The 26855-nt window shown below is 50.0% G+C and overlaps 2 protein-coding genes and 1 long non-coding RNA gene across 12 annotated transcripts in view; 1 reads left to right on the top strand and 2 right to left on the bottom strand.

Annotated features, from left to right (window-relative positions):
* The first annotated feature begins 30 nt into the window (after positions 1 to 30).
* ARSD (arylsulfatase D) lies at positions 31 to 19835 on the top strand. 6 transcript variants are annotated; one of them, XM_040634807.1, is made up of 10 exons: positions 31 to 129; positions 1712 to 1858; positions 7341 to 7519; positions 9444 to 9566; positions 11843 to 12266; positions 12652 to 12788; positions 13993 to 14127; positions 16014 to 16176; positions 17375 to 17496; positions 18961 to 19835. In XM_040634807.1, the coding sequence occupies exons 1-10, from the start codon at positions 86 to 88 to the stop codon at positions 19323 to 19325; spliced, it is 1839 nt and encodes a 612-aa protein (XP_040490741.1). In that variant the 5' UTR covers positions 31 to 85; the 3' UTR covers positions 19326 to 19835. The 6 variants fall into 6 exon arrangements, with proteins under 6 accessions (XP_040490741.1, XP_040490747.1, XP_008692540.2 ...); XM_040634813.1 differs by having other exon boundaries at positions 7398 to 7519; XM_008694318.2 differs by lacking the exon at positions 31 to 129 and adding an exon at positions 849 to 869.
* Positions 4395 to 6061, bottom strand: LOC121103738. Its single transcript, XR_005835952.1, has 2 exons — positions 5368 to 6061; positions 4395 to 4620 (listed from the first exon to the last, which is right to left on the bottom strand). It is a non-coding gene; the product is annotated as an uncharacterized LOC121103738 (long non-coding RNA).
* Positions 19836 to 24040: 4205 nt separating the features above from the next.
* Positions 24041 to 26855, bottom strand: part of GYG2 (glycogenin 2) — a 35224-nt gene continuing 32409 nt past the window's right edge. For all 5 annotated transcript variants that reach the window (XM_040634853.1, XM_040634851.1, XM_040634844.1 and 2 more), the window contains one exon: positions 24041 to 25918. In XM_040634853.1, the coding sequence (XP_040490787.1) occupies positions 25757 to 25918 (162 nt within the window). In that variant the 3' untranslated portion in view covers positions 24041 to 25756. The remainder of the gene's footprint in view (positions 25919 to 26855) is intronic.

Consider the following 26855-nt stretch of genomic DNA (forward strand, 5'->3'; position numbering starts at 1 on the left):
GGGGGGGGGGGGGCTCGGCGGCGTGGGCGGGTCCGGACGCCGCGCGCTAGGGGCAGAGTCCTGCGCGCCGTGCCCGCGCGCGGCCATGGGACCCAGGGCTCCGAGGGGACGCATGGCGCCCGCTGCCAGGTGCGCGGGGCTCGGAGACGCGGCCCCCACTCGGGACCGGGATGGGGGCTTGGGGAGGGTGCGCACTGGGCGAGCGTGGCCCCCGGGACGGGCGGGCGATGTGTGCGCCTTGGAGTCACCCAAACTCAGCTATACGTTCGCTTCGCAGTCGCAGGGACGCGGGACGGGAGAGGTGGCGTTGGAGGGGAAGGGAGAGGAAGCCAGACGCAGGAAAAGGGAGGAGAGGGAGTGAGGGCGAGAGGAAGGGGAGCCGCCAGGCTGTGCTTGGAGGCCACGCCCCTGCAGAGCGAGGCCTGGTCCCATCCCCCACTGCGTACCACAAGCTCCTTGGCCCCGAGTACCCCTCCCCACGAGCCCTCGGAGCCCTGCTGCGTGCCCCCACGGTCTAGCACACGCCCCCTCCCGCTTCCCGCCACCTAACCCCGGAGCGCGGCCGTGTCCCCAAACCCCACTCTCCACGATACGCCCGGTCCCCTCGATTCCGTACCCCCCAATAGCACGGCGGCGTCTCCCTCTCTAGCACACGTCCCTGTCCCCCAGCTCCTTTCCTCCCCCCACATCCCCGCTTTGTTCCGTTCCCCCCCATCCCAGCACGGCCGCACCCTCCCCCACTTCGAGACACGTCCGGTCCAGCCCCTGGATCCCCGCCTCCCAAAACGCGCCTCTTCCTCCTTCTTACACGGCCCCGCCCCCCCCCAACAAGAGCGGAGCCGAGGCCTCCAACTCCAACACTAAGACAGGTCCAGTCCCCCGAGACCCCTCCTACCCCTCCCCACCACCCTCTAAGACGCGCCAGGCCCGTCCCCCGTCCGGAATGCGGCCACCCTCTCGACACTCCGCCTACGCCCCGTCCCGCCCGGGCCTTCTCAGTCCCTGTCCCCCTGCTCCGGACTGCTGGCGCCCCAGGGTGCAATCGGCGAACGGGACAGCACTGGGGCCCTGCTGGGGACCCCGGGGCACGCTCCTGTTCCCAGCCAGGAACCAGGAATGAGGATCAGGGCGCCCAGGCCCCGCATCCCTCCCGGTTTTGGGGCGGGAAGAGCCCCGGCCTTGCTGGCAACGCGAGCTCCACGTCCTTGTTGTAACTCCTGGGTCACACCAGCAGTGCTGTGTCTCCCTGTGGTGGCGGGGGTGCTTTGAATCCCACATTCTAACTTTTAAAATGCATGTTCCCCGCTGCTCCGAGCCTCTGGGTCCGCCTCCCTCCTGTGGGGTCGCCCCGGGGACGGAAGGCGCGCTCTGGCCGCCTTTACAGCGGGAAAGGGAGGGAGGCGCGTCCCGGAAGGCAAGGGCTCAGCCCTCTTATCCAGCCCTTTAGGGAGCGCCCCACAGAAGTAGCAGGATTAGTGACCGACGGAGTGGGGAGGAGGTACCCGGACAAAACCCTAGCGCGTTCCAGTTTTCCGCGCCCCGTGTTAGTTTGCGAGCAGTCAGAACAAAGGGACCAGCGCTTGGATGCGATCCCTTGGTAAATCCTCCTTTAGGGCAAATGCCCGTGCCTTCCGAGCAATACGCTTTGCAATGCCCCCTGGACTTTCCAAATCCTAGACATTCCTTTTGGCCTCTTTGTTTGTCTCTCCAGGGACTCTCTGTGGGTTCTACTCCTGTGTTTGCTCCTGAGGACTTCCGAGTTACAAGCAGCAAATGCGCTTAAACCCAATATTCTACTGATAATGGCAGACGACCTTGGCATTGGGGATCTTGGTTGCTATGGGAACGACACACTCAGGTATAATGTGCTGGTGATGCTGGTGGTCCTGGTACCCTGTGTGTGTGTGTGTCTGTGTGTGTTAGCCGGGACATCTGGCTGAACAGTGCATTGAAAATATACCTGTCGTGGGAAAGTCCTTAGCGCATCAGATCTGAACACCAAGTAAATTATTTTTTGACCGGAAAGCAGGGTCCTAAACTGAAATGTTCAAACAACATGGCACTCTGGTGGGAGGGTGAATTCCTTTCTTAGGGCTGCCTTAACAAAGGACCACAAATGGAGTAACTTTAGACAACAGGAATTTCTTCTGTTTTAGTCCTGGAGACGGGAAGTCTGAGATCCAGGCGGGGCAGGGCTGCTGAGATCCAGGCGGGGCAGGGCTGCTGAGATCCAGGCGGGGCAGGGCTGCTGAGATCCAGGTGGGGCAGGGCCGTGGTCCGTCCTGAAACTCCAGGGGAGGGTCCTTCCTCTTCCAGCTTCTGGGGCTTCAGGCATCCCTGGATTTGTGGCCACGTCTCTCCCATTTCTTCCGTCCTCATGTGGCTCTTCGTCTGTGTCTGTCTCCTCTTCTGTGTCTTCTGAGGACCCCGTCATTGGATTTAGGGCCACCCTGATCCAGGGTGAGCTTATTCCTAGATCCTTAACTAATCACACCTGTAAAGACCCCATTTCCAAGTCAGGTCCTATTCACAAATACTGGGAATTAGGAAATGGCAGCTCTGAGGCTGCTATTCACACTGTAGGGGAGCTCAGCGCGTGTCCACAGTACACAGGCTCCTAGGCCATCCCTGCTGGCCAACGTGGACACTGATGTTTGCGAGGTCTGTGCAACAGCAGGAAAAAACATAGAAAAGTACCTCATTCCATTTCTTTTAGGAAGACCCCCACCCCAGCATCACACCATCTGCCTTGTATTAACTGCCCACTGTGGGACCGGCCTACACAGACCCAGGCCCACCCCTTCTGGTCACGGCCTTTCCAACAGCAGCAGAAATCTGCCCTGTGTATCCAGGGATCTTCCTCCCCGACACTGAGCCTGCCCAGTTATTCTTCCCAGAACAGACCACTCACCCAGTTAAGGTGGACAATTCATTGGCTTCTGGTATCTTCAGACAAGTCCATCCATCACCACAATGCATTTTAGAAGATTTTCATACCCCAAGAGAACGCCTTGCCCTCTCTGAGCCATCACTTCCTGTAATGGACTGAATCGTGTCCCCCAGGGTTCGTAGGATGAATTCCTAACCCCGCAGGACCTTCTGTGGCCTGCTGCTTTGAGTAAAGAAATCTGAGCCCATTAAGAAATTAATTAAGAGACTGGGATTGCACGCCCATTACCACCCCTAGGGGGCAGCCCCCATGATTTTTTTTTTTTAATGTCCGGTGTTTCTCCTTCCAACTAAAACAGGCAGAGTGGAAGGAGGGTCTTTGGGGCATCCTAAAGCCGGCAAAGATGTTCTCTTAATTTAATGCGTTGACTCACTGATGAAGACATTGAGCCCATGTCTACATGGGTTGCAGGGTGCCCCTTACAGGTGTGGGGGCCATGCCCCTCGCCATCCGCCCAAAAGGAATGTGGCCATTCTGCCCACACCTACTGCACTTCCCTGGCCTTCAGAACGTTGCTCCACCGCACGTCCACCCACCCTAATGCGAGCAGGGCACACCCCCTTGAAAAATTCTGCCCAAGTAAGCAATCAGGTCTGACGGGCGAAGACGTTTAAGAACCACTCAGTTTAGAGAAACTGTCTTTACTTTCGAGGCGACTTGGCTCCCCTTATAGTATATAAGACATCCTTCGGAGATTTGCTGTGAAATCATTCCGACTCCTCTAGCATATAAGCCACTCTGCACCAGTGAATCCATCCCATAGAATTCTCTCCAGCAACTTCCATGCTAGAAGGGGCTTACGTTCAGAATCAGGGGTCGGACACCCTTGTTTGTCAGTCACTCCGGTCGCTCGTGAGGGACACACCGGGTCTGTCTTTCATATCCTGCCTCCTAAGAAAGGGAGGTCGAGAACCCATGAGGTGTGCAATGAATGTGTAGCCACTGAGAGGGGAGCAGGAGGTCAGGACAGAAGAGGGAGCCCCACGACTGGCTCTGTGGCCCCGACCCTGCTTCTGAAGAGCTGTGCCATCAGTCATACGTCCAGCCTCAGTTTCCCCTCTTGATATGGCGCCATTGGATGATCTCCACCTTTCCTTCTGGGTCCATGATGCAAAACATGGAAGTGACCCCCTGAGGCTCTGAGAGCAAAGCCACACCAAACGTGTGTTAACGTCAGAGACAAGTGTGTAAATACATGTGGAAGCTGCTTGTTTTATTAGCATGATAGGAAGAAAAAATCTCTCTTCTTTGAGGAAAATCTCATTTATGCCCTGCCCCTCCATTCCTTCCCTGAGAGTCACTGGGCTGTTTCTCACCATATTTATATCCTTCTCAGACACTCTCATGCTTTCTCTCTGTTTTTTAAATAAAAATATCTGATCCCACGGGCCAGAGGGTTATTTAAAAGAAAAAGAATGCATAAAAAAATGAAAGGCACTTGAGAGCAGTATTTTAGGATTTTATTTGCCAGTCAACTTGGTTAGGGAAAGAAGGAATTGACATAAATTGATTGAGAAGCACAGAATTTAAAACCAGTAGCATTTTTCCTGTTTTAAGGAATCTTTTAACAAGTAGAGAAATGAGATTCTGCAGCAGAAGATATCTGTGCTGAGGTTGAAACCTGTGGTGTTTTTCATTCTGTTCCAGTGTGTAGATAATCATGAAGACATCTGTAAGAGATAAATACTTGATAGAAGAGAGGTAGATAGCTAGACAGACAAATGATGGATGGATGGATGGATGGGTGGATGGATGGATGGATGGATGGATAGATGGAAAGATGGACGGGTGGATGGATGGGTGGATGGATGGATGGATGGATGGAAAGATGGATGGGTGGGTGGATGGATGGATGGAAAGATGGATGGATGGATGGATGGATGGATGGATGGATGGATGGATGGATGGATGAATGGATGGATGGAAACTTGGATGGATGGATGGATGGATGGATGGATGGATGGATGGAAACTTGGATGGATGGATGGATGGATGGATGGATGGATGGATGGATGATGTATGGGAAGATACATGGGTGGATGGACGGATGGATGGATGGAAAGATGGAAGTATGGGTAGAAAGATGATAGATTGGTAGATTATAGATAAATGGACTATTGGATATCAAACTAGAGATAGAACTTTTGTAAACTGAAAAATAGGTCAGAGCTAATATTATACTTATTTGGTAATTATAAATTATAATTATTAAAATGATACTTAATTGGTAGAATCCTATAAGCCCTTCCAAGGCGTGTTCATAATTTAGTCAAAAAAACAAAAGTAAATTTTTACAATTGGGTTATTGAACACAACCAGCATGAGTACCGAATGGGTGATTTTTACTAACAGCATTTATATTTCAGTTGGTTGCCATTGTAAAAAGAGTCAAAGGTGACCAAAGCGGCCAGACCCACCTTGACTGACTCAGCTATTCTCCGGAAACAGAGGCGCGGCAGGGCCGCAGCAGCGGCCCAGAGTAGCAGGTGTCTGCAGTGCTGGCTTCAGCTGTGGTTTCCGGGCATGTAGGACGGGCTGGTAGCCACAGCTGAAGGAGTACAGACCACAGCTTCCATGCAAGAGGACAAAGGGCACTCTGTCTTTAAATAGGAACAAAGCCATCAGGAAAAAAGCCATAGTGGTCACAAAGTGGATGGGTGGTTGTAAAGCATCGGAAAATCCACGATTAATGGAAGGTGTGAGTCTAAGGGTAGAGATGTTTGAGCCACAACCTCCAGAACGCCGCACTCGCTGGATTTTTTAAGTCACACGGATCAGGTGCGATTTAAGGAGGTGTTTAAACCCTCCTTTGGCCCTTTCTAGCTCCATCACCAGGGACGAGTGGCTCCACCTCCCAGCTTTGCTTGTCTCCTTGCCAACGGGGAGATCACTCCATTGACCAAGAAATCGTTGGGACTAAAGATAACAGCGAGTCCAAAAATGCAGCTTTTCCCTTTAAGAGTCTCCAGAATTGTTATGTTACTATATTACTACACTAACTCAGAAGTTACTTACTGACCTCCCATGCATTCACACCAAACATCTTTTGAGCACTTTCCTCCTGCCCATGACCTTGGTGCTTAACCAGCTTCAAGGATTTTGAAGACTACACTTGTAATTTTTCATTTTTTTTTCAGACAACATGTACTGTGGTCACACAGAGGGACCAAAACAAAAGCAGAAATTAAAACTAAAAATGTATTCTTCAAAATTGGCAACACCATCTGAGTTAGGAAGAAAGGTATTTACGGCAACGTTCGGAGGTTGGTCTTGGCGGTGATCTCGATGCATCAGAAGTTCTTGAACACGAAAACCCACACTAGGACTTTGGGATGCCCACCGGCTCCTAGACGTCCTTCAGTTGACTAATAGCTCTTTCAGGGTTCATCTTATTTGTATCCTCTCTCCACAAAACTTATGGACAGGGACCCTCTGAGACAACTGGCATCCCCCCACTAGTAAGCAGTCTGGGTCACAGGGCTTTGGAAGTGGCTTGTGTCCAAGAAAATAGTATTGACTGGCCCCATGACTCAGCCTGGGGCTGCCCAGACCCTCAACAAAGCCGCAGTCACTTCTGCGATCCCCTCCTACAGCGCTGGGAGAACAAGGACCCTCAGAGGCTCTTCTCCCCAGTAGGTAATGCTTGTGGACCACTCTCAAGTCCCTCAGCACCCTCCGCCAGCACTCATGCTCAGCAAGGAAGCCCTCCACCCATGCCTCAGGTTCCCTCCAAAGATCCCGTTGACCTTGGGGCCATCGGACCACCTGCCCAGTAAGGAAGTTTTAGGTATCAGCTCTCCTAGATTGTATTCCGTCCACTTTAAATCAGCCAGTGCCTTTGGTCTTGCTGTCTTCCTGCTCTCTTTACTTCACTTGTCTCTGCTAGTTAACCCATCCACATGGAAACCGGGTGGTGTAGGCAGGAAAGGGGCACTCCTTCCCCATTCGACTGGGAAGGCTGTTTCCCATTTGTGAAATAGAGCGTGTTCACAGAGGAGCAAAGAGTAAAGGTCTAAAGGACCCACCTTTGCAAGCAAACAGCTCGATGTGTCCACAGCTTCCTGGCTGATGAGAGCAGACAGCAAAAACAAGATGGCGCACAACTGTTATGGCTACACACAGCAAGAGCATCAAGGGAAGCTTGTTTCTGGTGGCCAAGACCTTTGGGTGATGGTGGTGGGCTCAGATGGTGGCTATGCATGCAGTGGGTTGGGCTGCGGCCCAGGATCCCGGGACGAGGGCTCAGCACCTTTTGCAGCAAGTGGTCCTCTGTACATGTGCTCATGCTGGTGGTTTTGGGGGTGGGTCCATCTGCCTCTGCAAGACAGCATATGCAACTGATGGTAAAACCCTCAAGAAATACTGATGTCCTCCGTGCCATGCATTTCAGTGCAGGGATCCCTGTAAGCACCGTCTTGACCGGGATGTTTGTGTGTGGTTTGCTCAGGACACCCAATATCGACCGGCTTGCAGAGGAAGGTGTGAAGCTCACCCAGCACCTGGCGGCCGCCCCCGTCTGCACCCCCAGCCGATCTTCCTTTCTCACGGGGAGGCACTCCTTCCGATCAGGTGAGTGTTGCGGGGACGACCGAGAAAGTGGCACGTCTGCATCCGCTCATTTCTTGTCCTTAATATTATTAGCGATGGTTGAGATCCAGGGAAAATAGTGCAGATAGAATCAGAAGTGGCATCACCTTGAACTTACATAAAGCATACTGTGTTTTAGGTAGTCGTGCGATGACTGGGTTGATTGGGAATTCAGAGACCGGAACTTTCTTGGGGTGTCTGGTTATGGTTGACTTTGTGTTTATTTGTTTAAAAAATTCAGTCAGTCTTGATGTGTAGTCATGATTTCAGACAGGCTCTGGGGGATCGTGTAGGGAGCCGAATGGTGGTCCCCAAAGATCCCACATCCTAATTCCCAGAGTGGACGAATGTTTCCTTATATGGCAAAGGGGACTTTGAAGATGGAATTAGGTGAAGGATCTTGAGATGGGAACTTTATCCTAGATTATCCAGGTGGCCCAGCGTCATCGAAAATGTCCTTTAAAAAAAAATTTGTATTTATTTGACACAGAGAGAGAGAGAGTAGCGAGGGAGAGGGAGAAGCAGGGGGTCTGCTGGGAGCCCGATGCAGGACTCGATCCCAAGACCCCGGGATCATGACCTGAGCCAGAGGCAGACGCTTAACCAACTGAGCCACCCAGGTGCCCCCAGAGAGGTCCTTCTAAGGGGGAAGCAGGAGGGTCAGAATCAGGGAGGAACAAGGAAGAGGTTGGTGAGAGGCACTCTGAGGCTGCAGGAAGGGCCCTGATTTGTCAGTGTCGTCTTCAGCTGAACGCATGCACGCCCATGACCTCGCCTTTCCAAAGTATGTGCCCAGCATGTACACACACGCACGTTCTGCAGAAGACGGAATGAGAACGTTCACAGCAGCACTGTTTGTACGGTGCAAACACGGACACAGTTCATCGGGGCAGGAGTGGGTGAATAAACTGGTACATTCACATATTGGACTGTTGTCGTATTAGTCTGTCTGAGCTGCCGTACCGAATAGCACAGATGGACCCAACAGAGATTAATTTTCTGACCGTCTTGGAGGCTGGCAGTCTGAGGGCGTGGGTAGGTCTGGTTCCTCCTGAGGCCTCTCTCCTGGGCGTGTAGTGTCTGCCTCCTCCCTCTGTCCTCACATGGTCGTCCCTCTGTGAGTGTCTGTGTCCTCGCCTCCTCTTCTTACAAGGACCCCAGTCCTATGGGATCAGGGCCCACCCCGATGAGCTCATTTTGACCTCTTCAAAGGCCCTATCTTCAAACACACTCACATTCTGGGGTACTGGGGGTCAGGTCTCTATGTGCAAGATGCTGGTAGCAGCTCCCCACCGAGTTGTGACAACCAAAGAGGTCTCCAGGCATTGCCGGTTGTTCCCTGGGGGGCAGAACTACTTTTGTTTGGGAACCACTGCCATATCATGGATAAAAGAGATAGATGATGATAGATAGATAGATAGATAGATAGATAGATAGATAGATAATAGATTTTTTGGTAGATGATAGATTAATAGATGGATAGATGATAGATAAATGATACATAGATGAATAGATGGATGGATAGATAATAGTTGGATTGATAGATTAATTGATAGGTGGATAGATAGGTAGATAGATGAATAGATGGGTGGGTGGATTGATAGATGAATAGATGATGGATGGATGGATGGATGGATGATAGAGAGAGAGAGAGAGAATCTCTCATGCCAAGGCAGGGTTTCTCAATCCCTCACTGCTGACATTTGGGCTGGATGATTCTCTGTGGTGGGGGCATCCCGGGCACTGCAGGGTGTTTCCCCCACCAGAGGCCAGTAGTACCCCTTCCTGCAATTGTGACAGCCCAGACCTGCCCCAGACAGGGTGAAGAGTCCACAGGTGTGGGCCGGGTTCATCCCCTGCTGCAGTCAAGGGAGACTGAGTGCTTGCTCTCTGCTCTGCTCCACAGGCATGGAAGCCGATGACGGCTACCGCGTCCTGCAGTGGAACGGGGGATCGGGCGGACTCCCCGCGAACGAAACCACATTTGCGAGAATCCTACAGCAGCAAGGTTATGCAACCGGCCTCATAGGTACTCATACCATTCAGGGAGCCTGAGGAGCAACCGTGAAGAACACCTGTTTCCCTTCAAGGCGAAAAAGTCACCTGTCAGAACCAAAATCGGGTGCTGGCCCCATCTGATCTCTCTTGGTCACGCTTCTGGAACTTCTGTCATTGACAAGCAATTTTAATTCAACATCTTGGGAGATTTGCCTTTTCTCTTCCATTCCCAGGCTTTGTGTGAGGGGCTGGTCTCATAGGCACCTGCTGCCTGGCACCCTCCCCCCCCGCCAAAACTCCAGCCTCCAGAAGGAAAGCAGGTGTTCGGCAAAACCACTTTGTGCAAGCATTTTAGACTCAGAGCCACACTTATCCGTTAGGGAATGATGGGAATCCTCTGGAGAGCCAATTCTCACACATCGTTAGTCAAGGGCCAACCTTATAACACCACCTGTCTGAGAACGGCACTCCGACACCTGCCAGGTGACTTCTTTACAGATGGGCGCCCACCTGTCATGGACCAGATGGCTCATGACCGCTTTCATTCCTTGCTCAGCCTGTGTGCCTGGACGTAGCATCCCGTCTTACAGGAACCAGAGGCCAGATGACCAGGGCGTCTTCCCCTCGGTCAAGGGAGGGCTGGGTCGGGTCTCTGTGTGCTGGGGTCCCGTTCGATTCCTCACCAGCTCTTCCACACTCAGGAGTCACTGTTGAGTTCAGAGGGGACTGTGATACCCCCACTTTGTCAGGGTGGTGATTGGCTGCATGGAGGGGTAACCACCTTCCCCCCTTTAAAAGTGTCCTGCTATGTTAGAAGTAGAGATTATGTAGATTTACTTCCCACAGTTCCGGAGGCTGAGAAGTCCAAGATCCAGACTCCGTGTCTGGTGAGGACCGTCTTCTCTCCGTGTCTGGTGAGGACCGTCTTCTCTCCGTGTCCTCACATGTGAGAAGGGGCGAGGGTCTCTCTGGGGCACTAATCCCATTCACAGGAGTCTCCACCCTGAGGACCCAATCTCCTCTCCAAGGTCCAACCTCCAGATACCATCAACCTCAGGGTCAGGTCTCAACATAGGAATTTTAGGGAGACACACATATTCAGAACATAGCATCTGCCATTTTCAAGGACATTTCCAAGGACTTTGCACGCATCCGCTCCATCACCTGTATTTCTCTTTCAATCCTAAGAAGTAGAGCAAAACTTCTTAGCCACCCAAATTGACTGGACCTTTGCATTACCAACTCACCACCATTGGGTCAATGTCCTTGACCCCACAACCACCCACATATCTCCAGTCTGTGGGTGGAATTGTGTTTAAAACAAAATAAGTAGATTTATTTTGTGTTTGCTGCAATTGCAGGTGTGCGTAGCAGTTCCTTCTGTGAATCTTTATTCTTCTGGTGCTCACACCCCATCTGTATTTAGCTGTTCACGTTCCAAGTGGTGGAAAGTGGACAAGATGGAGACTGTCTGTATACTTTTCTTCTCCACCTGTTTCACCCCCTCCCAGCATTTTCGCTTCCTTAAACGTAAGCAGGCATGTAAAGGCATGTCCCCGAGTTTGGATCAAGGACCGATTCTATAGGTCCTGGAGACGCGTAGTGAGTCATGGGAGGGAAGCGCAGGGCGGGGACCCGGTTTAACCTCTGCACTCGGAAATTGTGGCAAATGGTACGGTGGACCCTTTTCTGTCGTATTTTGTAGCTAAATTTAAGCTGGCTGAGCTTCTGGAGAGAACCCAATTCTTGTATATCCTGCTGGAATTTGATATATGGGCTTCCTCGTGTTCCATCTCGATGATATTATAAGATTACTCCCTTTGGAAAAAATCTATTATGAGCATTTCTTGCGTAATAATGAGTGGAGCGAGTTGGTTGCTTCTACTCGTCGTAAAATTATTCTAGAGCCAACGCCTGTTATCACGTAGCTGTCTTTTAAGTAAGAAATACCGGTAAGTGATATTTTCTGAGTTATCTAATAGCAGGAGAGTCTAGGGATGCAAACTTATAATTCCTAACGGTCCAGAAAACCTTAAACCTTTAATCTCTTGATAAAGGTTATGACCTCCATACGTTTGCTCAGTAATTGCGAAGTGCGATGTAACCATGGGAAAACACACCCGTATCAAACACATTCAACGTCTTCCTCTCAATCTCGAACTTCTGTCATGTTCCTTTTCTCCTGCGGGTTTTGCTGTTTGCGTACCATCGTTGTCCCTGGAGCACCCAAATTATCGGAAGGTGGTTGGCGTCAGACAGACCGCCTCCCGTGGGTCTTCTTGTTTCACGTCTCTCTCTTGTTTTCAGGAAAGTGGCATCAGGGTGTAAACTGTGAATCCCGCACTGACCACTGCCACCACCCCCTGAACCACGGATTCGACTACTTTTACGGCATGCCCTTCACGCTGGTGAACGACTGTCGGCCAGGCGGGAGCCCGGAACTGGACGCCGTGACGAGAGCCAGGCTGCGGCTTTACACCCAGATGGCGGCCCTGGGGGTCCTGACCGTCGCTGTTGGCAAGACGTGCGGGTTGATCTCTGTGTCCTGGAAGGTCGTCCTGGGTGCAGCCGGCCTCGTCTTCCTCTTCTTCGTCACCTGGTACGCCAGCTTCGGGTTTGTACGTCGTTGGAACTGTATCCTGATGAGAAACCATGACGTCACAGAGCAGCCCATGGTTTTGGAAACAACGGCGGGTCGCATGCTACACGAGGCAGTTTCTTATATTGAAAGGTAGTCCCGTTTTTGGGGCGCCTGGGTGGCTCCGCCGGTTGGGGGTCTGCCTTCGGCTCAGGTCTTGATCCCAGGGTCTTGGGATCGAGTCCCATGTCAAACTCCCTGCTCAGTGGGGAGCCTGCCTTTCCCTCTGCCTCTGCTCCTCCCCCTGCTTGTGCTCTCTCTCTCTCTCTTTCTGTCAAAATAAATAAATAAAATCTTTTTAAAAAAGGTAATCCCTTTTTTAAAGAAGAGGCGAGTTCTCCTAGCACCTGACTCTCTTTATCATCTTTGGGATTCTTTAAACCAGCCCCAATGGGGACACGGGTTCCAAGGATTCAGGTGGATCGAATGGTGTTGAAACAGGTGTCATCATCTGTGAAGGATGTTTTTCTTCTTTCAGAAATAAGCACAGGCCGTTCCTCCTCTTCGTGTCCTTGCTGCACGTACACATTCCCCTGGCGACCACAAAACACTTTCTCGGGAAGAGCCAGCACGGCTTATATGGTGACAACGTGGAGGAGATGGACTGGCTTGTAGGTAAGTCAAGGCGCGGCCATGCCTCGTTCAGTCTCGGCCTCACCGCTCAGCTTTGGTAACAGATGGGCCGCCGCCTCGCTCGGAAACAAGTTGCAATAAAGAATAAGAGAAAAGGCAAAGAAGAGGGGGGAAGTTGCCCGTATCATTCACATGCTCCTTCAGCACTTCCGTTAAGCATCTGCCTTCGGCTCAGGTCATGGTCCCAGGGTCCTGGCATCGAGCCCCACATCATTTTCCCTGCTCAGTGGGGAGTCTGCTTCTCCCTGTCCCTCTGCTTCTCCCCCACACTCATGCTCTATCTCTCTCTCAAATAAATGAATAAAATCTTAAAAAAAAAAGAAAACGGAGCCATCATGAGACATTGCAGAAAGTGAAGCAAGAACAGTACCGTTCAGGGCAACAGACCAACATCGCTTTCCTCCTACGGCCTGGAGGAAGCCTGGAGAGATCCGTTGGGATTGTAGATTGTTTTCACGTTGAAGTAGAGTTGATACACAGTGTTACCTTAGTTTCAAGTGTATATAGATTCTTCAAAGAACGTAGACATCTAAACCCTTGCAGGATCTGAGGGCTGATCCTGGGAGAAGCATAGGGCTACCGTAGACCAACTAAAGAGGCAAACACCCCCAAAATGGGAGGGTGGATTACATCATGCTTTAAAAACATGCATTTCACTGCGATGCATGCCCGTGCGGTTTAAAATCTTTACTTTCAGTGCTTTACATGTGCGTTTGGTCTCCGTGGATAAAGCGAGTGGTTGGCTTGTAGATGGCTGTGCTCTCTTGAGCCTTGGCCCCCATGTGCCAAAACCACAGGTGGATCCTTGCAGCTCTGGCTTCCTCCTATCTCGATGGGGTTCTCCCATCCAACCCTTTCTTACCACGCCCCCGCCCCCCCGGCATGCACTCATTATGGACACATGTATGCGAGCCCACAGTGCCCGTTCAGAACACCCCATTGCTGCCGTGTTAGCTTTAGGTGTTTATTCTGTTTTCTGTATTTGTGATAACTTTGTAAACAAGATTCTGAATCCTGTGGTATCAGGAAAATCAGATAGGGGTACACACTTTGTGGTCACGTTCATAACAGCGGTCTCCTGGTGACTGCAGAGCCCCCTGATGGGACTTTCTAGCAAGAAAGTTACGTAGAATTCGTGGATGCTGTGTCACCAGCTCTGTCCTGAATTGTTCCATTTCTCTTCAAGGCGAAATCCTCAAAGCTGTTGAAGTAAACGGTTTGAAAAACACGACATTCACGTATTTTACCTCTGATCACGGAGGACATTTGGAGGCAAGAGATGAACACGGCCAGCTGGGGGGATGGAACGGAATATTCAGAGGTGAGACCAATGGATATTGGGGGTTAAAAGGCATTACGGGACCCCCCTAACGATTCTCAGCGGTATAGGCTGGAGAGCACGCAGAGGGGAAAAGAGTGTGCTTGCAAAGGGGGATTTCTTGAGCTGCTGTTATACTCCAAATTCTATCCAGATGCCAAGAGAGAGAAAAAAAAACACACATGCGCTTCCCTTAAAGGGTCTACACGTTAGCAGAAGAATGAGATATACAAATAAATAATTAAGATAAAATTAAAGTAAATGCCATCCTAACTCATGGGTAGCACAGTAACTACAACCTCGGTTGTACGTGTCCCTGTATTCCACAATGTCATGCGAGATTGACGGCGTGACACCTTCATATGGCCATCTTTTTAAAAGCCTGATACAGTCGTTCTGCATGATTCATGGATTCCATGTTTATGACTTCATCTCCTTGCTCAAATTTATCTGTAACCCCAAAATCCATAATTTGCGATGCCTTTGCCCTCATTTGAACAGCAGTACGCATATTAGCCGCCCAACGTGCGTGTTCTCCACTAAGGTTGGGGGAGGCTACCCTGTGCCTACATTTCATCTCTGAGACTATAAACGTGTCCTTTTCACGGTCTCTTCCGTGGCCACGTTTTTGCAGTTTTGTTTGCTTTTTGTTGGTGACTTTGCTGCTTCAAATGGCTCCTGACCGTAGTGCTGAAGGGCTGTCCCCTGTTCCCAAGGGCAAGAAGTTTGCCATGAGCCTTATGGAGAAAATGAGGGTGTTAGGTTGGCTTCATCCAGATGGGAGTTCTAGTGCTGTTGGCCGTGAGTTCAATGCCAGTGAATCATGATGTCCACTCAATAAGGAGTCTTTCCACCAAAACACACAGAAATACACCAATTGGCTGATGAAAATACAGGGAACAGAGTCTCCCTCTGTTAGCCCTCTGTTAGCGTCATGGTTCAGTGTGTACTAACTGGGTCTGTGTGGCGAGTTTGCAGAACATCACTCCGGGGAATAATGAGAGTCGATGGCGTCTGTTTTCTTTGACTTGGAAGTGGCTTTTCCCTCCAGTCCTCCATATACATCCCCAAGCTGCAGAGTATATTCTCTCATCGTCCCTGGTGGTATGTTCTGCAAACAGCCTAGCCCTTGATTTCCGACGGTGGGACCCAGAACACAGTGCCCACCAAGCCACACCCAACTTCCCACATACAGAACGGAGACCTAATACGCAGGAGTGAGGCTGATGATTTGTGGTAACTTGTTACACAGCAGCGCAAAACAGAGGCAAGCACATTACACTTTGTGACCTGCAAGAAGGAAGCATTTATTTAGCAAGATTCTCAACACATCCCTCCCTGTTTACAACTCTGCTTCGGTAACATAGGATTGCTTTATCAATACTTACATGCATTTCCTGAGGAGCCAACCTGGGCCCCAACCCATTGCTAAGGGTCCCAGAAATGAAGAAGAACCAGGAAAAGGAGCAAAGGAACAGGTGGATGGTATGGGGAGCAGGTGGGAGAGGAGGAGAAGCAGGGGGTCCCAGACCCAATTCCTAGTCCTTCCAGAAAGAAAAGGGACAGAGGAAGATGGGGCCACCAGCTGTGCACGGTGTGAAATCCCAGTGCCAGTTACACGTCTGAAGCCACACATTGCACACCATGGGGTGTGTTCCGGTGGTCACAGAGACCTGCCAGATCTCAAGAGGAGAGCATATGGACTCCACCTGCCCATTGGGGTGTGACGAGGTTCTGGAATTATTGCTGCCAGCATTTTTGGGAAGTGCAGGCTGCCACCGTGTGCCTTTATGTGCAGAAGTACCCAGGTACACAGACAGACAGGTGCGCCCAGGTGTGTGTGTGGATGGGACCATCTCCTGGAGAATTCTAATGGCACTTACTTACAGGTGGCAAAGGGATGGGGGGCTGGGAAGGCGGCATCCGCGTCCCAGGGATCTTCCGGTGGCCTGGGGTGCTGCCGGCCGGCCGAGTGATGCACGAGCCCACCAGCCTGATGGATGTTTTCCCCACCGTGGTCCAGCTGGGGGGCGGCGATGTGCCCCAGGACAGGTACACGTGTAATGAGACCTCCTTCCTCCCTAGTTCCTGACAGCGGTCCTTTTACTATTTCACACGTAGGGGAGAATCCCTCAAATATAGGGGACAGCCTAATGCAAAACGATCATATTCAGTAAAACGCGATTAAATACAATATTGTGCCCATCTACTCGTTTTGCCATTTGGTAAAATTTCATAACTCAGCACAATAGCAGGGAAATGAAAGCATTAGAAGTCGATCCATTGAAACACATCTCCCTGTCATTTCCTGAGAAATCTCTTGCCCATATGTTGAAGAGGCTTTAAAATGATCTATCACCTTGATATTAGCACAGGAACAAAGACTCTTGCTAATACAAGATAAAAAGAAAGCAGTAAATATTCTGATAATGGTTTGATAGTACTCCCTTTAAGGAAACAAATAGATACCTCCGTATAAGAGAGACCAGTAGTATGTACAGGTGTCTGCGTGTTTATAAAATCAGACATTTATCGTAAGGCATCGGCTCAGGCAGTTGTGGAGGCTGACAAAATGAAATCCTTATGTCAGGCCAGCAGGCTGCAGGCTCCGGCAGAATTTCCCTGGTACAGTCTGGAGGCAGAATTCCATCGTCTCAGGAAACCTCAGTTTTTGCTCTTGGCTGCCGTCAACTGATTCTGCGAGGCCCACCTTCATTGTGAAGGGTCCTCTGCTTTCCTCAAAGCCCACTGATTGTGGATGTTAACCATATCCAAAAAATGCCTTCACAGCAACACTCAGACTGGCATTTCACCAACTCACTGAACACCATGACCCAGCCACGGAGACACAGGAAATGGAACCATCATAATTGGGGTATAATTAAAAGTGTTTTACAACTGTAAGGAAAAATACTACATTTGTATGCTAAACTCAGATGGAGGGCTTTTTAGAAATATGGTCACGTGGCCATGACAGGCGAGGTCGGAAGGGTGTGTAGATGTCTGTGTGCTCACTGCGTATGGAGTGCCGCGTAACAAATGACCCCACAACGTAGTGACTTTGGGTTTAGAAATAATGACATGCATCTTGCTCAACGACTTGCAGTCTGGACAGAGCTGGGGAGACAGCCCAGCTCTGCTCCTCTTGCCCTTAGCAGGAGCCCTTACAAGCCTGGAGTTTCATTTTCAGGTGCAACGCAGCCTGAGCCGCCTTGGTCTGATTCCTCCCTGTGTTTCTTCACTGAATCAGGGTGATCGATGGCCGTAGCCTGGTGCCCTTGCTTCGGGGGACGGCTGAGCACTCTGCACATGAGTTCCTGTTTCATTACTGTGGGAAGTACCTCCATGCGGCACGCTGGCACGAGAAGGACAGTGAGTACATGCCTTCTCCCGGTGCAGGGGAGGGGGGCTTGCATTAGTCAGGGTTCCCCCTGAGAAACAGAACCAAGAGTGTGTGGGATGGATGGAAGGAAGGAAGGGAAGGAAGGAAAGAAAGGAAGGAAGGAAGGTAGGTGGATGGATAAGTGGATGGATGGAGGGAGGGAGGGAAGAAGAGAAAGAGGGTGGATGGATGGGTAGATAATGGACATATGGATGGATGCATAGATGGATGGATGGATGGATGGATGGATGGATGGATGGATGGACAGACAGACGGATGGATAGAAGATAGATAGACAGACATGATGGATGGATGGATGGATGGACAGATGGATAGATGCATAGATGGATGGATGGATGGATGGATGGATGGATGGATGGACAGACAGACGGATGGATAGTAGATAGACAGACATGATGGATGGATGGATGGACAGATGGATAGACGATAGATAGAGAGATAGATAGATAGATAGATATGATGGATGGGTAGATGGATGGATGGATGGACGGACGGACGGACAGACAGATAGATGATAGATAGATAGATATGATGGATGGATGGATGGATGGATGGATGGATGGACGAACAGATGGATGGATGGATGGATAGACAGATGATGGATAAAGGTTGGATGGATAGATGATAGATGACGGATGGATGATAGGATAGATTGATTAATAGATAATGAGACAGAGGACAGAGAGGTAGATAACGCATGTTCATAAAGACATACAGATGAATGGGTGGGTAGAAGAAGAGAGATTTTGAAGAATTGTCTCACGTGGCTGTGGGGACTGGCGAGTCTGAAATCTTCAGCGCTAGCCCGCAGTCCCGCAGGAGTGGATGCTGCCATCTTCAGTCCAAAGGCTAGAAGCTCAGGCAGAATCCCTTCCTCTTTAGGGGACCTCAGTCAGCTTTCTCTTGCATCCTTCACCTGATTGGGTGAGGCCCACCCACGGCATGGAGGACAGTCTAGTAATGTAAATGTTCAACTCACTGGAGAAAAAAACCAAAACAAAACCAAAAAAAACCCCCACGATGGCGACATATGGATTAGTATTTGACAGCATGTCTGGGCGCCATAGCCTGGCCGTGATGGCGTGTGAAACGCACTATCACAGAGCAAATCTCTTTCTGAAACGCTGAGAAGAATCAGTGAATCATGGAGAACGATGGCTGGTGCTGGGCACATGTACAGGGGAAGGGAACCTGGGGGCTCCACGCCGTGCCGCCCTCTGATTGGCTTTCTTATCTGCCATGTCCTGTTTGCTTCCCCTGCATGTGCCTGGAGCACAGCGTGTATACACACTTGGGAGAACCACCTGCTTTTCTTCTCTCCTCTCCTTTTATTTGGGTGGGATGCTGATGATTTCCCCAGGGCTGGTACGTAGGTCAGGTGTTCACTGTCAAGCACATTTCTCCTGCCCTGACCACCTCCCCGTCTGCTTTAGGCGGAAGACTCTGGAAGGTCCACTACATGACACCACGGTTCCACCCCGAGGGTGCAGGGGCCTGCTACGACCGACGCTTGTGCCCCTGCTCCGGGGACGGCGTGACCCAGCACAGCCCGCCTCTGCTCTTCGACCTCTCCAGGGACCCTTCGGAGGCACGGCCCCTGTCCCCCGGCTCCGAACCCCGGTACCACGTGGTGGTAGCACGGGTGGGCGAGGCAGTGAAACAGCACAGAAGGACCCTGAGTCCTGTGCCCCCCCAGTTTTCCCTGAGCAACATTATCTGGAAGCCGTGGCTGCAGCCGTGCTGTGGAACTTTCCCCTTGTGTGCATGCAGGCAGGACGGAGATCCCAGTGAGACATGACCTCACCCTTGGCAGGATGCCCGTCATCAGAAAGACGGGGCAGAACGTGTTGGCGAGGATGTGGAGAAAGGGGAACCCTCTTGCACTGTTGCTGGGAATGCAAACTGGGGCAGCCACTCTGGAAAACAGAATGGACGTTCTTCAAAAAAATTAAAACTAGAGCTACCCTATGACCAGTGATTCCACTCCTGGGTATTTGCCCAAAGCAAATAAAAACAGGATCTGAAACCTATCTGCACGCCCATGTTCATAGCAGCGTTCTTCCCAGCAGCCAAGACCTGGAAACAACCCAAGGGCCCATCGATGGACGGATGGGTAAAGAGCAGGTGGTCCTTGCATGCCATGCAACTCGACTCCTCCGTGAGAAGCAAGGAGATCCTGCCCTTTGTGACAACGCGGACGGACCTGGAGGACGGCATGCAAAGTGCAGGAAGCAAAACACAGATCGAAAAATACCGCGTGATCTCACCGATTCGTGGAATCTTAACAATAAAAAAAGTCAAACAGGTAGAAGCAAAGTGTGGAATAGTGGCTGCCAGGGGCTGGGGGACATGGGGAGAGGGCGTCCAGAGGGCACCCACGTTCTGGAGACCTCTCGATCAGCACGGTGACTCTAGTTCCTAATACTAGATCCCACGTATTAGATCCTTGAAATATGCTAAGAGAGGAGATGTCAGGTATTGTCACCATTTACCTTGAAGCTGATCGCTGCCCTAAGTGATGGCTGTGTTAATTCACTTCACTGGGGTGGCCATTTCACCATGGATACGTATATCAAATCATCATACTGTGCACCATAAATACATACAATTTTATTGGTCAGTTCTACCCCCATAAAGTTGCGAAATAAATATTTAAAGGAGAGAAGCACAGCTCCCCCCAATGCCAGGACTGTGACAGGGGACCCGGGAGAACGGGCACACCGAAAAGCTTAGCTTGGGTTTCCCTTTCTTGGGGAGCATGTCGTGGGCAGGCAGTGGGTCTCAACTTTCTCATCTGTGACATAAGACCATCCCAGCGGACACCCAGTAATGCCCCCGGTCCTGACCCTCTTCTAAAGCTCGGGAGTTATCACGGTGCCAATGTCTCATTTTTGTACCCATTCATCTTAAAGCATACCTGGGGTTTTCCTGGGTCCGTGGACAGCCTTACAAAAGGGCAGGCAGACATATTGCAGCCTACTCTTTTCAGCTGACGGAGCAAACATAAAACAGCTCCGTGTCTGGTGTGGAGGGTTCACTGATCTCAAGCGGCTGATTCAACCCCACACATTACATTCACCGCCTCTGTGTCCTCATCTTATTTGGTAGAAATTACTTTGGGCTGCTAGTAACAGACATGGGGAATAAATGCCATTAACAAGGGAAGGGTGTCTTCTCTCTTGGTGGAATGCAACCCCAGGCTGACAGCCTCCTTGCAATGCCAAGCTCCACCATCCTCTGCCTCATGGCCTCAGGATGGCTGCAGCCGCTCCAGCGACCCCACAGCCATTCCAGGCTGCAGGAAGAAGTGCATTCCTCCCAGCTAACTCAGCCCCTGTGAAGGGGATTCTGCAGATGTCCTAACCCGGACTCCTGCTTCCATCCATAGAAACAACCAAGAATTGAGAAATGCACTAAGTGGGCACATACCTGCGGGGGAGGGGGGGAGGGGGTAGAATCAGGTTAATCTCATCAGCCTAAAGGTGAGACAGCCTTTACCATGACTTGTCCAAGGTCTTTGATGTATCGCTTCATTGCCAAATTAAATTACTTATGTAGCAAATTTAGACGTTCCCGATGGCTTAGAAGCCTCTGGAATTTCTGCAAGAAACCTCCTTCTGGGCTTTTTTTCCCCTTCCTTTTTTTTTTTTCCATCTTTTATGACTTTCTTGTCTGCTTCTCGTTCAAGAGTCTTGTTGAGTGAAACCTCCAACTCTCTCTCTCTATATATATATATATTAAATGCAAAACCAACTCAGAAAATCAGACGTGCAGCAGGGAGGGGGGTGGGAGGGACATGGGGAAAGACGCCGGAGCAAGGGGGCTGCCTGCAGACCCACCAGGGAAGGAGGCGCCGCCGAGCCCCAGGATGGTGATAAGCAGGAAGCACTCCAGGGGTCCCTGCAGAGCCGAGCTGATTTACCACCAGACTGCACAAGCCTGATCTTATCTCCAGGGCTCTGTGTCTTTACTTGCAGTGAAACATAGGCCAACTGGCGTAACCGGTTAGACGGGCTGTGGCTGAACTCAGTGCTCCCCGCAGGCAAGACAGACCCCTCCCCTCCACGGCCTGCTCTGAGCCAGCTCGAAACCGAGATTCCGCCCACAGACCTCGGTGCTCCGTCTGCAGGCTCAGCAAATGGGGAGCTTTGCAGGGGCTGTTGCTGAACCCCAGGGCTGCCTGCCAGCTCCCATCTCTGGCTGCCCTCCTCTCCCATGCCTTTATCGCAAGCTCTGCGTGAGTGTGCATAGGCTCTGAGGGGCCTGGGTGTGCACTCGAATATCCAAACTAGGGAACGTTTGCAGGACACGGTCAGCTTTGGCGGGCCCCACAGATCAGCCTGTTAAACATCCAAGGGGGGTTCCCTGGCACAGTTGGCTATTCACATGCAAACACACACACTTAGACCCTTAACCTCTCACACCATGCCTGAGAGCGAATGCCAAATCCACCAGAGACCTAAACGTAAAAGAGAAAATCTGCAGAAACAATCAGGAAAAAAAAAAAAAAAAAAAACCCACAAAACTCCGGGCAAAAGCTTTGTCCTCTGGGATTAGGAAGAGATTTTCAAAGGTAAGACACTCAAAGCCTGATCGACTTTCTAAAACTCAATAAATGAAGAGTTTATCAAAACTCACAGCTTGTGTGCTTCAACGAGCACCATGAAGAAAAGGAAAAGATAAGCCGATGGGGAGAAAAACATTTCCAAATGGATACGACTCCATAACAAAGAGACAAACACTCTAAAAAGTGGGAAAAAGATGTGCATTTTCCTAAAGACGGTAACAATGACTAATAAGCACATCCAAGGATAATTGGTTGGCATCTCCTAACTCAGGAGCGGTTGCCAGAAAGAAACCCCGTTCTGCGTCAACTTGTTTGCAGTCCCGCCAAAACCCATCGGCACCGAGCTGTTCATGGGCATTCAAGTACCAAACAATGGGTTCAGCAAGATACGACCCAGGCACTATATTATACTCTGTCTATATCTACACCCCTTCGCCCGCCCCACAAAGTCACTCTATCTACAGGTGCTTCTCCCCGCAGGGCATTTCCTCCCGTCCCCAAATAATAATTGGAAAATATTTCTAGAACTAAAGTGTAAAAAAACAAAACACACACACACACACACACACACACACACACCTTTTATGTACCAACATATTAGTGACAGTACAGGTCAAATCATACCTCTTGGGGACTCAGCTTATACAATTGTGTAGTCCTGACCTTACCCAGCACAGTTTCTGGCATTGGCCTTATTCAGGTAAGGTATTATACCTCTCACACGGATGTTATTGAGAAACCCTCAGAGTGTTCTGAACTACTCATTTTTTGAATAAGTACATGTCACAGTGCCTGCCATACAGAGAATTCAATAACCATGGGATGGACGGATGGATGGACGGATGGAAGGATGGATGGATGGATGAATAGAGGTATGATGGATGCATAAGTAGATGATGGATGGATGGATTGATGAGTAGTTGGGTGGAAGGACGGATAAATGGCTGGATGGGTGGGTGGATGGATGGATGGATGGATATATGAGTGGATGGACAGTTGGATGAACAGAAGTATGATGAGTGGATGAGTAGATAATGGATAGATGGATGATGAATGAATGGATGGGTGGGTGAGTGGTTGGTTGACTGGATGGATGAATAGGCAGATAGGTGGATGGATGATGGATGATAGATGAATAGGGGTGGATAATGGATGGATGAAAGGATGGGTGGATGGACGGATGTATGGATACATGGATGAAAAGAGGTATGATAGGTAGATAAGTGGATGGATGAGTGGGTGGGTGAGTGCTTGGATGAAAGGATGGGCTGATGGATGGATGGGTGGATGGATGGATGGATGGATGAAAGGGTGGGTGGATAAGTAAATGGAAGGATGGATGGATGGATGGATGGATGGATGGATGGATGGATGGATGACTGGAAGATGGATGGATGGATGGATGGATGGATGGATGGATGTTTGGATGGATGGATGGATGGATGGATGGATGAAAGGGTGGGTGGATAAGTAGATGGAAGGATGGATGGATGGATGGATGGATGGATGGATGGATGGATGGATAGATGGATGGATGGATGGATGGATGGATGGATGGATGGATGGATGGATGGATGGATGGATGGATGGATGGATGGATGGATGAAAGGGTGGGTGGATAAGTAGATGGAAGGATGGATGGATGGATGGATGGATGGATGAGTGACTGGAAGATGGATGGATGGATAGATGGATTGAATGAATGAATGTGTGACATTGAAAAACAGTGCTGGGAAATGGGTACCTTCCCTAGAAAGACCTTAGGGAATTTCATACAGTGAGAAGTAAACAGTTCTACACATTTTAGTGCTACGAGCAATTCTGAAAAAAATAGTGATTTAAATTTACTGTAGGACAGACACTCACGTCCCTTCCCTCTGTTACATATAAAATATTATACTGATGGCTCAGAACACACACAAACACACACCAGAAGGGACACCATGTCGCTCTTTTAAAATTTTAATCAAAGTGCATCAGCATCCATTCAAATCAGAAGATACAGACCAGAATGCATAACAAAAGTCTGTATTGAACAGACACTTTAAGCCATTGAACCACTGTCCAGAAACAGGAATTCTCTTCCCCACAGAAGCTGAACCAGACTCAAAGATTTGTCACCTAGACTTCTTCTTCTCAAGTATGTCAGACCCAGGCTCCTGTTTTTCATAACCCAACACCACAGCACCCAGCACCCACGGTCTTTCCCCAGAACAAGTTTATAGTGTTACTCTAATGGTTCGTTACCATCCCAACTCAATCTCTGTAAGGCTATACCCATATGGTTGTCTTCACGCAGCTCTGGAAGCATCGAATGTATGATGTCCAGTCAAGACCGCAGACCATTAGCCACCCGCACGTAAAGGAAACCACCCCTCCGTAACTCACTTCTTGCAAAAGCTCACACCACAACTAACGTCACGCACTCCCCCAGATTCCCTTACCCAAGGGCTCAGCGGCTTGGCATGACGTACAATGTGGCCAAACGCACCCACCAAGTTCCAGCATAGCCATCACGCCGTGGTCCAAACCTGTCTGTACGAAACCCTTCGCTGTTCCACACTGTGTGCACGAAAAACAAAGCATTCTAACTCATAAGAAACCACATTTCCCTCTCTTGCACAGTGGCGCCCGTTTTTAATAATGCTGGTGGCCACGAGCAGTGACCCTGTGCGCCGTTCCAACACACTGCATGAATTCACAAAATTAGGATACTTCTGAAGATGAGGATTTCTCATAGAATAAAGCATCCAGTCTCATAAAACTGAGCATTCTCCCCAAAACAGCCATGTTGAAATGGTCTGGAGAACACGGTGACTCGACTCATTATTTAGGACTGAGGTAGTGATATCCAGCAGAGCGCGGTCCAGGGTGATGGACTGCAAACGGATCTGTCTCTACACAAAGAGCCTCTCCAGGCTCTGTCAGTGTGAGTGACGGGTCGTCAGAACCACCTGGAGTAAACCCCTGGTTCTTCCCAACCAGAAGACGCTCCGTCTCCCAAGCCAGCTAGAATCTCCCTTCCGCATTACCTCCGGCGTTTCCCAAACCGGGCATCCGCCAACGGCACTTGGCAGTCCCACTGGGTTTTGCAGAAGAGAAACCAGAGCTGTAGTGCTGCTCAGACGTGCTCCGTGAAGCCTACTGGAGAGTCACCCTCAAGATGTCTGAACATCTACCTAGTCCTCAAGGAAAGGACTTTCCAACGTCGAGGCTTCCTGAGGTCCTGAATACATATACCAGTATCATTAGCTTAGGGGCAGAAGAGAATCTGCAGTGACGTCTAACCTTACGTGGGGTAGCGATGGTAGCACCCGCCCAAGAGAGCAACCCGGAGCTCCCTGGAGCAGGACCAGAGAACATGAGCAAGGGTCTACCAGAAGTTTATCCCTGCTCCCGTTTGCTGAGAAGAACTGATGTCTCAGGGAAGCCGAGAAGGCATGGGTAGCTTGGATCAGCAGGGCACAGGGGGTAGGGGGGCTTTAAGCTGGGTTTTTTATGGTCTACCTTATTTTTGTGAGGCACTCAAGTTGGTCAGCCATAAATAGAGGCACATAGTTGGACACCTGTTCCCTTCGAAGGGCCTGGAGGAGATGTCCGCATTCACGGACCATGCAACAGAACACTGCCTAACCACATGCGACGGAATGGGACCCCTCGGGTTACTGCAGAAACCGGTCCAGCTTCTCCTGGATGCGGGCGAAGGCATCCTTCCCCATGTAATCGATGCGTCCCTCCTCCCATTTTCTCCTTTCTTCCTCGGGACTCAGCTCCTTGACCTTCTCTTCGATGGAAATCTCAAAAACAGACATGGCCAGGTCAACCTAGGGAGGACAAACACACAGGAGAAGGTTTTCGGAGCCATCACTGGCATAACACGGTATCCGGTTTAAGGACGAGTTCTACAAACGAACCTCCGTTCTTTTGAACAAAATACGTGGAGTTTAATATAATACTCTTCTAAGACGCTTTTCCTGGCCACATTGTGCGAAATCTTATAAAATATCACTGTACGTGTGCTCACCTTTTCATAAGAAGTGTTTTATTTTTTACCACTAAACCATTTTGCACACACACCTGTACCGATCTGATGGTTCCACCCACCCGAAACCTCAATGCTTTGTATCACCGTATATAATGAAACTACATGAAATCAAGAAAATTTCACCTTACATGAATAAAACCTATAGTAGTTTGGACAGCCCGCCAAAACCATTTAAATAATAACCCCAGTGGTTTTCTGTTTGCAAATGGCAGGGTTTTTATCTTCTTAAAGCCAAAATACGAGAGAATATATAAACACACACATGTGCAAACACACGCACGCACACGAACCTTTCGTTCGGCACTCAAATGGGTCAACAAACGTAGTAAATACATTTGCTTTAAAGATTTCTTCCCATGGATTAGAAAGAGAGGTCTAAAAATATGCATGTGCTGATAACACACACACACACGCACACACACGCACCCTACAGGTGACACTCAGCTGTTCCCCAGATGCTGTGTGTGTCAGTGAGATGATACCAGATGCCAGATGGTGAAATTAGAATTTCAAAGCCACTGGGCCTATGGGACTTTCTACTCTGATTATTTACAACAGTGCCTTTGAAGAGTTTGTACGGATAACGTTCTGTTTTCCACCCTTGTTCCCGTACATCGCGTTCAAACATTGCCATCCTATTGGCCAAGGCAATAGCAAGAGTTCAAAAACAATGATTTTCCGTGAGACCTTAGCCCTCCTTTCCTCTAAGAGCTTGG

This window comes from Ursus maritimus (genome assembly GCF_017311325.1).
Source record: "Ursus maritimus isolate PB19 chromosome X unlocalized genomic scaffold, ASM1731132v1 scaffold_X1, whole genome shotgun sequence".
Lineage (NCBI taxonomy): Eukaryota > Metazoa > Chordata > Mammalia > Carnivora > Ursidae > Ursus > Ursus maritimus.